Source organism: Pomacea canaliculata, linkage group LG2 (genome assembly GCF_003073045.1).
Source record: "Pomacea canaliculata isolate SZHN2017 linkage group LG2, ASM307304v1, whole genome shotgun sequence".
NCBI classification, from domain to species: domain Eukaryota; kingdom Metazoa; phylum Mollusca; class Gastropoda; order Architaenioglossa; family Ampullariidae; genus Pomacea; species Pomacea canaliculata.
Genome location: NC_037591.1, coordinates 29722174 through 29733624, shown reverse-complemented (window position 1 = coordinate 29733624; position 11451 = coordinate 29722174). Strand labels below are relative to the sequence as shown.

The 11451-nt window shown below is 34.8% G+C and overlaps 2 protein-coding genes across 2 annotated transcripts; one reads left to right on the top strand and one right to left on the bottom strand.

Annotated features, from left to right (window-relative positions):
- Positions 1 to 103: 103 nt before the first annotated feature.
- LOC112558239 (UPF0488 protein CG14286-like) lies at positions 104 to 2947 on the bottom strand. Its single transcript, XM_025228582.1, has 4 exons — positions 2725 to 2947; positions 1342 to 1429; positions 894 to 1028; positions 104 to 673 (listed from the first exon to the last, which is right to left on the bottom strand). The coding sequence occupies exons 1-4, from the start codon at positions 2809 to 2811 to the stop codon at positions 216 to 218; spliced, it is 768 nt and encodes a 255-aa protein (XP_025084367.1). The 5' UTR covers positions 2812 to 2947; the 3' UTR covers positions 104 to 215.
- A 12-nt stretch (positions 2948 to 2959) lies between these two features.
- On the top strand, positions 2960 to 4039 carry LOC112555679. The gene is made up of 2 exons (XM_025224157.1): positions 2960 to 3059; positions 3329 to 4039. Exons 1-2 carry the CDS (start codon positions 3033 to 3035, stop codon positions 4037 to 4039), a joined length of 738 nt encoding a protein of 245 aa, XP_025079942.1. The 5' UTR covers positions 2960 to 3032.
- The last annotated feature ends 7412 nt before the right edge of the window (positions 4040 to 11451 follow it).

The window sequence follows — 11451 nt, the reverse complement described above, 5'->3', positions numbered from 1 at the left end:
GTATTCTTGTACACACGATCAGGCACACCAAAGAAACTGCTTTCTCAACTATTGCATTGCAAAGTTTCACCCTTGCTTCATAAAAGATCAATGCACACAGCAGCACTTTTCTATGTCAATTCCCTTTTTTTTGGATAAAAAGATTACACTATCAGGTATTCACCACATGCAAAGAATCTCTGTTGGTCCAATATTTAAGAATTGCACTTGGCATCTCATGTGCTGTTATCAGCTTCCTTAAGAGCAAAATTGAATCTAAACTCTTTGCCAATTGACTTCATCACAAAATCTTTTGAATTCTTGCAGTCTGTTTGACTGGGGTCCTCCATTCTTTTCTCTGTATCTTGCCAATCTTGTTGCTGCATACCAGAAGGATCAAAGTTAAATCTAAACTCCTCTGGAGAGGGTACAAACTTAAAGCCACAATTTGCACTTGCATTTGCAGCTGCTGTTACACGGCAATCCAAAGAAAAGCATGCATCCATATTAGAAAAGGCTGAGGATGATGAACTCCCATCTTCCCTAACTTCTGTCCCTGTACTGAGCACAGCAAAATATTTCCTGGGTCTGTTACCTCGCCTTTTCATGTCAGTTATTGCAGACTTACTGTCCCGAAAATATTGTGATGTTCTTTTTCTTGGAGGGCCAGCAACAAATTTGCTCTTTGCCATAGCTATGAAAACAGAAGATTGAATTACTGTTCCTCATTTGGATTTTTTTCATGGCAGTAAGAAAACACTATAAACAGTTACATTAAAAGCAAAAAATCAGTACTTTCTTGGTGAACAGATTCCACTGTCATGTTTTCTGCATTATATATTCAGTTTAAAACTTTTCTCCTGCACAGTTACATATTAAGAAACACATTAAGAAAATCACAAATGTTTTTTTACCTGCTGCACTCTTCTTCTCTAACACCTTCATTTTCTCACGGTAGTCTCCAAACATGTTGCGCATCACCTGGCGCTTTTTTATAAATGGAGCTTTGGTGCTACTTAAAATCCTCAATGCCTTTTCCATTTCTGCAGCTGATGAGAAAAAGAAAATAGAACTAAAACAGTAAATAAACTATTCAAGTTTAAATACTGGACACCAGCATACACGAAACAAAGCTGTGCATTTGTTTCTCTGTCACTCATACTTTCTCTTCTATCTCTCTCTCTCACACACATATCTATTAAAGAAGCCAGGAAACAATGCCAAAATATGTATACACATGTGGGTAATAAGGTAGATCAAGTTAAGACTACAGGTATGTGAGGTTTTTGTTTATAACAAAATAAGCAATATAAATGTTGTTATTTATATATACTGGCTGTATTGAAAATAAATTTTAAAAACCTTTACGGCTGTCAGGGTTTACAGTCTGAATTTGCTCTTCCAGCCTCGCCAAACAGTAATCAACTTCCTGTTGAAACCGTACTTGCTCCTAACATAAAACAGAAAGCCATTTACATGTTTCTGTGCATGCCCAGATACACAGATATGCATCAAATTTGTTCCTTGTCCATGTTACTCTAAAATTTCTATACATTAAAAGTAAATATGAAGGCATGATATAAACATCCAAATATTTCACTTAATTCAAAGCAGTTTACTTTGAGGATAACCCACCTGTAATCCTTCTGGGAAAACCCCATCATCCCAAGGAAAAACCTGTAATCTTGACTGATATGTTTAATCATTTGTCAACCAAACTAAAGGAAACTGGCTATTGATGCAATGGATTTTATTATTACCATTGTTTTGTTTTTAAAACAATTCACACTCTAAGATTTTTTTTTTTTAAAGGGCTTAATGGCTGTTTTCTGTTGTTTATTTTACATCTCAGCCTGTTGTATTTTAGAGACCTCCAACTAATTGGTGTTTTTTTTTTAACATATCAAAGTGATTACTCTCATCAAAACATTATTGAGCTATGTGAACTTTAACATATTCTGCATTGTGTCTTTATAATTGCTTTCTTGGTTCAACCTGTTTTATCATTTCTTTAACTGGTATTGTCGAGTTCCCTGAGACATGGTGGCTGGCTCAAAGGGTTGTTCTTTTTTCTTAGGTTATTTTCTACACACCACCACCATGACCAAACCCCCTTCCACCTGTTATCTTCCTGGGACAGCAGTCTTTTATTTATGTAAGATGAACAAGTGGTGAGGAATACCTTGCTTGGTCTCCTCAATCTGCAGATTATTTACAGACCCTGCTTTATGAGACTCCCTTGTTATAAAAACCTTAAGGATGGTGTTAAGCTGCAAGTGCTAATGTGTCCCAAATTTCCTGCGGCTAGTCAATTTGAAAACTATCCAATAGCAATAAATAAATAATATCTAAAGGTGGAAATATAAAACAAATCTGTAAAAAGAGCTGAAATTCCAATAATACTGAGCATTACTAATTGTGATTATGGATAGCCTGCAAGAGTCAACAGTTCTGTTAATCACATACAAACAACATTAATGTCCTGTTTTCTGCAAAATTTGTCCAGTCTATTGCGAATAGGGTGAAAAATCTATTAGTGCATTGAGAGAGGTAAGAAACAACAGTTATCTCTTTTTATTTGTAATTCGTTCTCATTCCTCTCTGACACTACAATAGCAAAGCAGTATAAATATAGTTTTCAGTGCACATATTTTAATCAGTCTCCCTGGACCTCTTCTTCTACACTATATATAGTTCTAGATGTGGTAACGATAAAATGTGAACTGCATGACACTTCGTCATTACCTCATGTGAAGAATATGTGGTAGTCGCATTTTTCGCCATTTCTTGCTTCGGTGTGAACCTGCGAGTGGTGTCCCTTGGCACTCTCATATCAAAGACTAAAATTTAATAACAGCTAAAAAGAAATAAAAGTTCTCTTTGAATTAAATACTGTGCCAAGTTATCTGATTTCAAGACAATTCACTTCATATAAAGTGGTATTCCTTATTTTTATTCTATGACTTACTCCCCCCTGACCTGTGGGGAAGCCGACAGAGGACAAGTCGCAAGGAGACGTCCGAACTAAAATCAAACAGAAGGCAAGGGAATTCATGATAAAGTCAAATATACTTGCTGATGTAGGTACTTTTATAACTTAATGTGCCCCTGCCGTGATTAAATACTTCAACTGTTACCTTCACTGAATTAACCAGGATTTAGTGTTTTTGAATATTTTAGCACTAGCATATTAGATTATGAGTTTGAATTTAGATTGTTTATTATTTTGTTGTTTGTTTTGGTTTTATTTTATTTTATATTTTTTTGCACTGCAGCATTTAAAAAACAACATTTTACCGTAGAACTTAATATTAAATATTTATCAGTACAGCCTACTGTTTGTTTTCAGAGCTTTTCCACAATGGACAAAGGCAAAGAACTACTGTGCCAAAATCTAGATAAGCTTGTCATAGATTTTTTTGATGCTCTTGACATATTGTATCAAAAACAAGCAAAGATGGAGCAACACATGCGAGACGGTTATCTTAGTCTTTCCAGAGCTCGCTACACAATGGGTGGTACTCGAAATGTAGGAATGCTGCAGTTTGCTGAGAATGGACTCGAAATGCAAGCACTGAAAGAAGTAGAGATCTTGGATTTTGACCATGAAGACTCAGATGAGGAGACTAAACATGGACAGAAGAATTTGACAGCTATTGAAATGACTCTTATTAATAGAAGGGTACAAAAAGACAAGTCAGAAGAAAATGATGATAGCAAGTCTTCAGGTGAAACAGTCAGACGGCGTAATATTAACAAAGACTATGGTGGAAGTGAACCTCAAGAACAAACCAAGGGAATAAAGAGTTCATCAGATAGTGTTGAGAGTTCAATAAGTAAAGACAAAGACAAAAATAATGCAAATGAAGAAAAAGGGTGTAAGAAGGAAGGTCCGAAAGATCCTATTCATTTGTTTGGCTATCTTGTGTCTCCTCATCTTCGGCACAGTCAAGCTTGCTTCGAGCAGGCAACTGAAATCTCTGTCGAAATTGCAAACTTAAAAAATAAACTTTCATGTATAACAAGGAGTACAAAAGCACTGTATAGAAGAAAAGCATGAATTTTTTCAGCAGTTAAAATGTCTTTGAATTAAGTCATTGCTACTGCTGAATTTGTGCAGTTTTTGCCATTTTCTGTTTTGAAATTTAATTTGACTGAAAAGTAATTAAAATGCATGATATCAACTTTGTTTTTTTATGGATACTGCAATAATGTAAGCCTCAAGACTATCATATGTATAAAACAAAAAAAATAATATCTTATGAAATTGGTGTACACGGAAGCAAACAGGCCCGAGCAGATTTGCAATCCTTTGTTGGATTTCTAAGCAGCTTCCCAACAGAAAAAATACATTTGTAGAAATTAAAAATAAAAGGGGGGGGGGGGGGTGTTGATCAAGAATTCAAGTACTAAACAGAAAGGCTAATGACTGTCCTTTAGTTCATATACAGTTAAACAAGGTTTCGTTGATAATCCGTTCCTAGACTTAATGAAATTAAATTATTTCTGCATCAATCAATGTAAATCCAATTTATTCGTTCTAGACACTCCAAAATACATATCAAAAACAGTTATTGAGAATATATAGTGTTAAATACTTAAAGCAATAAGAAATTAATATAAAAGACTAGTGTAAAGAATAAATGACATTTACAAGAGATTGGCATACAACTGTGAGATCATGTGGGCATGCTGATGAAATACAAAGAAAACCAACAAAATCCAAGAAAAATTTTTCAAGAGTGAAAAAAAAAGTGAAAACCGTGTTTTCACTGTACTATAGAAATGCTCATGTACACTAGCATGAACTAATGTATGCATATTGTTTTTTGTGTTGAAACAACTAGAGCCTGTATTTTTTTAAATATCTGGTAACAGAAAAATTTTTAAGTCACTAATAAAAGGTAAATAAAAAATGGGTAAACAGAAGATAAACATATCGTTTCAATTCATTATTTCTTACACTTGGAATAGTTTATAGAAAACGTACAATTTCTTGATTATGTTGAACTAACATAAATTCATAGGCGAAAAAAAAATACTTATCGGCTCGTCCCGGGATTTTGAACCCGGGACCTCTCGCACCCTAAGCGAGAATCATACCCCTAGACCAACGAGCAGCTGATTCGAGAATTATTATGTTTTCTATATATCCCTAAATGTTTTATTTTTTTTTCCCCGTACTTCGTCGTACACAGGGAAGTTTATTGATGTTTTGGGGATTTTCGGTTGCATACAATAAAGGTGACCGGGAAGAAATTTAGTGATCACAGTTGGAAGTACTTCGCTGATAGCAAGACATCAAAATGGGTGTCTTTGGAAGACGTAATTTTGAGCATCTTACTGTTGGCTAGTGGGAACAATTTTTAGTTTCTCTATAACCCCTCAGTAAGTAGAGTATTGTAATAGTATTACTAATAGTATATTATATATTAGTAGATCGCTGAGAGTAAAAGCGAAAGTAAAGCTATAATTAAGTGCCGTTTTTTTCATTAAGATTTTATATATAGAGCAGTTTTACAACTTTCATTTTTGGAAATGTACTTTGCAGATGTTTACGTTTAATGCAAAAAAATTTATGTTAGTTACCACAATATAGCTAATAGTATATGAAGAGGTGGAAAGGATAGATTCCCACTTCTGTAATATTCCTCTCGAATGTATACAATGACTAGTGATCGAGTCTAGATGTCTTTGTTCATAGATTGCCAAACAGATAAACGAACAGGAACACAGGTTTCCTGAGCACACCTTTGAGCATCCATTATGCTGGTGATTCTTAGTGGATATGGTCCTATATAAAACCCCAGCAGCACAGATCGAGTGGTGAAAACGAAAGTATATGGGCCCACTTAACACAGGGAATCGTAGCAGAAGTATTGTGTTGCCTTCTTCATTCACTTGCTGTCGTGTAGCAGAACAGTAGTATTTATAACATGATGGATAAGTTTAGACAGATCATGCACTTACATTTAATTTTGCCTGATATTGATATTAGAGTGCTCATCAAGTAAAAGCTTAACATAATAAATCTGAAAATAAGATTATTTAAGGACAGATACCGTGGAGTGTCTGACGGGTATCAATTAATATGTCAGGTGTTCCTATAGCTTATAATTAAATATGCTTGTCACACATAGATGCTAAATGTTCGCCTATAATTCATATAACAAAGTTTCCTGCCAGGACATGTTCTGCTCGACATTGCTGGTCCTGCAGTGTTCAAAAAAGCACAATCCTCTTTTTTCGCGCCAATGATTTCAGTGATGAAGAGGAGGTCCTTGAGTTGCTACAGGACGGAATCAATAGTGATTGGATTCATAATCTTGATATGGAACACCAGGAATAAAAGATCGAAGACATAATGAGAGTACAAGTTATTTTTCAATGGAGATCTGGGACATTTAGTATACACGGGATTGAAGAAATATGCGCTCTCATACAAAGATGAGCGTTATTCAGGAAAACATTCATTGGAGAAGTACACTTGCTGCATTATGATCTCAGATCGTGATGTAAGTGCGTTAGACACTCTTTATGAATTGAAATATTAGCATTAAATATTGCATTTATTATTATTATGTGTGTGGTTTTATGGGACATCAGATTTTGATTTTAGAAGGTAGTAATAGTTTCCACTTAAAAGTGGATTTAAAATTCACATGCTTTGTGGAACTTCCCATAATATTGGTTAGGTTACGTTTAGGTAAGCATATTGATGCCAAATGATTATATTCCGTCTGATTTTATACTTAAAGGTCATTTTCTGATCATATTGTAAATGCTTTCGTTATACTCAAGTTGTCTTCTATATCGGTTATCCTCAACTGGCCAATCGAGGTAACAAAGCGGCGCAAGAGAATGCTGCAAGGCAGCAAGCTTCTGATGTTATTTCAACATTGATGAGCTAACATTCAGGAAATGTGAATCGCCGAGATGATATGCTGTTTGCATTCGCTTAATAATGTAAACAGATTCATAGTGCACTAAGACAGAGTTTATGACAGTTTGTTAATTTGACCAATGATGAGTAAGTACTTGAATCGTGGTTTACTTACCAAGTTGATAGCTTGTCTTATTAGTTGATAGCGGCGTGTCTGTTGTAGGTGGATGCAGTGCTTAAGTTTTGAAAAGTGCATCGAAAATATTGGCTTTGATTGACAAGATACGATCTATTATTCGTTTTTCTCCATAAATAAATCAGCAAATTGAGTATTCTGTGTGATGTATTTTCATTTCATTTTTGGTAATTGCACAAGGTAAGCCAGTAATATTCCGCTATGGCAACAATTCAGACTCAGATCTTATTTTTCAACCCTGAGTTTCACCAAATCTTTCTTGCTTCCTTGTGCAGGATTTTGTTGATCTTCAGAAGATACTGATATTGACTTAGGCTGTATAGCATTCAGCTACAATCGGATGAAAGTAAGTTGGTGTTAACTGCAAAGTTGCAATTAATGCCTGGTGAAGTGCCGTGTATGATTATTTTAAATAGCATTCAGAAGTAGATTTGTGGTTTTGTGTTCCCATGTTACAAATTCGGTTTGATCCATAGTTATATATTTATTCAACCTTGACATCATGATTCTTGATCTATATTATAATACCATTACATGCTTTTTTTAAATAAGATAAATTAATTCTTGCATTGATCGTGATGAAGAATATAAAGGAATAAATATTGTAGGAGCCTAAGTAATTGAACCATCGTGGCAAATGACAGCTTTGTCATGTCACTTTCCTATTTTGTGTTAGATCTTGTTTCAGTTCCTTGAATGTGGTGATCGCGAAAAAGAAGAATCCGTGTCTAAGAAAAAATTATTTGTGATTTAATGTTTTCCTCTTAGTAATCTTTGTTTGCATAAAGAGTAGTTTGTTTGCTGCCATAAGTGTGTATGATATATTCTGCATAAAAACAAATTATTAAAGTTTTAGTCTAAATATAATGCATGAAATGTTGTATATTATTTGCGTTTATCAGAGGAATTTGTAATTCAATTGAGTTGCGTCATGAAATGATATCTGTACAATTAAGGATTGTTATACTCTTCTTTAAGCCAGAAGCCGAGAGTTATTCATACTCTGAAGTGAGGCAGTCGTATCTTCTTTGAATATGCTCATTTACTTTCTAAATAACATTATTGCTTCAATACACCCTGTGTTTCTACATGATGTAACTTAATTAAGGACGCCATGACGTCGCTTTTTGGACGCTTTGTCCGTGATCCAGAGGAGCCGCATGTGCCGCTTTCTGCTTTCTGGCAAGATCATTCAAATGTCGCGGTTGTTTTAAAAAATTCGATACATAAGTTTACGAGAAATTAACTAACTTGACGAAACATAAATAACTGATTTAACAGTTCATGGCACGTGAGTCTGCTTTCAGTAACTCCCGAATCGTCTGTCCTTAAACTTAATGATAAGATACTAGCACTGCTATATCTACTTTCCTAGTTGCCACTTCTAGTACTAATAAAAGACTTAGAAATTATAACTGTGTGTAGCAAGAAAAGCATGATTATGGACATTGATAGTTATTTCTGTCTCTATTGATTTAGGTTTAGAGTGTGCAGAGTCCCTGTCAACTTCAATATTAGTGTTAGGTTTCTGGAAATTCTTTTTGTTTTTTCAGTTGTCGCGTGGACTGTGTTCATGTAACTCGACGTAATATTCCTGTTCAACAGATGGAAAATCTGATCGGGATCACTTCAATGGTTTTGTTGACTTGGTTGATCAGGGATTACAGGATTATGTTATGGAACGTGCGGGGTTGATCCTTTGACTTGAATCGGTAAATATATTTAATTTGGTTGTTTTCTTGGACTAGACTTGTGTATGGTAATTACTTGAGCTCAGTTAATGTTAAGAGAAGCACTGTTGTGCATTTTGTGTGAAAATGCTGGTGATCGTGTGGTGTTGTGTTTGGTTGGAGGCAGGTATATTTTGCACGATACACGTTCCGGTTACCGGGTCAAGTATTACTGACTTGAATATTCACTACGTTCGTGCTTGCTTATGTATGTCAGATCATGAGTCGCCTCATGAGCTTGTTTACGCAGCAAAGTTCATGGTGTGGTCGTCTGAGTGTGGGGTGCCTAGGAGTATATAGGTGTCTAATAGCTTGCATCTTGAAGTATAAATATATTCCATTTACGATTTTTTGTGTTTTAATTTTTTCTAGATTATACTGTGCTTAAAAGATATTCAGATCTGTATAGACACTTCTGCAATAATGTCGGAACTTTGAAGTTTGGAAGGTGTCATTATCTGAATGTATTGAAGCATGTCATTCTTATTAGTGACCTTCAGCTGGTTATTATCAAGAAGCATCATGAATCGCATAAATTAGACGCCGTATATATGGACGCAAGAGAGGCACCTACAAGCGTACTGATTCTGGGAAATGAAAATTGTTAGTAATCTAGTGTTGATTGATAAAATCAGATATTTATGGAACAGCTGCAGTAAACTGTGTCTATCACTTGGAGCTGTAAAAAGAATATTATAATTCTTAAAAAATAAACTTAAATATCTTAATGCATATTTTTGGCTCCTTTTCCCACAGGTTGTTTGCTGTTTTCATCATCTCAGATTCCATTCTCTATTCGTGGCTCTGGCCTTTCACATTACTCAACTCTCGAATTGAGATTGGATGCTTCTTCATGCCAGCAGTGGATCTGGCCATGTTGGAGTTGTGGTAAGATTTCTGTGTGCTTTATTTATTGTTTAAAAGTATGCTGATCTTGTTCGCAATGATTATGGATTTCACGGCTAAGTTGCAGATATTACAAGGACCTCCTCTTTCTGTCTTTTCAGTAATAAATTTAATTCATAGCATGTTGGTTTGCTGCTTTCCCAGAGAATTGCTAATTTTATTCATTTCTTAATTTCCTTTTTTTACAAGAAGACAAGCAACATAATATATCATGGGATGATAGGTCTGAAAAGAATACCCATTTCATTGATTTAGTACAGCACAAGGAACATGTTGGAAAGGCATTGTGTTTCAGTTGATACTCTTGTTTGTCCTTGATTATTATAACGTTTAATTGTATGTGTTGTGGTGTTCTTTTATTTTTAGAAGCATTCTAATAAATAGAAACAAGTACATATTTATTATATCATCGTTCTGAAAATATAATTTTTTTAGTATGGAAATTTGTTAACGCATCTTTTCATACAGGATTCAGTAGTCAGAAAGTGATATACTCTATGCTCCACCACGTCCACGATATGCCAGCGTCACTCGACTCACCATATTAATCTTGGGCCTATTTGCCTAAGATGGCAGTTCTTCTATCTGAATGGATTGCTCATTTTTAGTGCCATTGTATATGATATACATATGTTTGCCCTGTGGCTGTCTGAGCTCCAGAATCCACGTCCTGACACTCCTATTGCTGAGCTAATTTGCAAATGCGTGGCTTGATGGTTTTCTATGGTTCATTAATATTAAACATTTGGAATAAAGAAAATGCCATGGTTAGAAGTGTAGCTTTAATTTAATTAGTTTTTTGCTTGGCGAACTCCTGTCCAATAATGAGATAGGGATTACGCTAAACTTTATAATAGCCTACTAAAAATATTTAATGAAAATTAATGATATATGTTAACTGAAAGAAGGTATAAAATGTGTGCAGAAACTGGTCCTTTCCGAGCCATTTGATATCATGTTTGGTAAATCAATAGCAAAGGGTAATCCACAATTCTAGAAGTGTTTTCACTGGAGCCACGTCTATGTCATTTTGGAAGACTTTTTTATGATTTAATTACACAAGTAGATGGATATCATTACCGTGCATGAAATTGATATATGTATCTTTGGTTCTGGCTGATGTCTAATATTCTTGGGGTCGGACTTTTTGCGATTTTTAAGGGTCCTGTTTTACCCAAATCTGAATGGGACCAATTGACGAAAATTGATGGGTTCGATTTTTTACTGCGTAATTAGCCATTTTTGCGTAAGCGAATCCGTGATGTTTTAGAATGGTTCGGAGATATTAACATGAATTAAAGTGTTTATCTCACTGTCTTAGATGTAGATAGACGTACATAATCTTGTCAATCTTCTAAACAATATACAAGTGATAGAAATGCAGGATGGGAATAGGCTTGTGTAATATTGTAATGTATTATATTAATAAAATTTTCTTAATTTCTGGATGGTCGAGTATACACATTTTGTCTATATGATGAAAGACAAGTAAACTGCAAAGAAAATTTTCGAGTCATCGCTTCTGCTCATCTCTGTCTATATCCTTCAACTGTTGTTTCTCTACTCATTTGGCATCTTGGTGTCTCTGATATAGTTATGACTTTTCATTCGGCATATTTTTCATGCTGCAGATTGCTTACATTGAATTCATTGGATCTCTATTTCATGAAGGAGAAATGCAAAGCATATGATACAATACATATTTTATAATCTTTTCAGGATGTTTATGGCCTTGCTGCCCAGGTTAAGTAACAGCT

Excerpts from the sequence above, each read along its gene's own strand:
- LOC112558239 (XM_025228582.1), bottom strand. The coding sequence starts at position 2,811 with ATGAGAGTGCCAAGGGACACCACTCGCAGGTTCACACCGAAGCAAGAA. Across the intron at positions 1,430-2,724 it reads CCACATATTCTTCACATGAG|GAGCAAGTACGGTTTCAACA; the intron begins GTAATGACGAAG and ends GTTTTATGTTAG. Across the intron at positions 674-893 it reads AGAGAAGAAGAGTGCAGCAG|CTATGGCAAAGAGCAAATTT; the intron begins GTAAAAAAACAT and ends CTGTTTTCATAG.
- LOC112555679 (XM_025224157.1), top strand. The coding sequence starts at position 3,033 with ATGATAAAGTCAAATATACTTGCTGAT. Across the intron at positions 3,060-3,328 it reads AGTCAAATATACTTGCTGAT|AGCTTTTCCACAATGGACAA; the intron begins GTAGGTACTTTT and ends GTTTGTTTTCAG.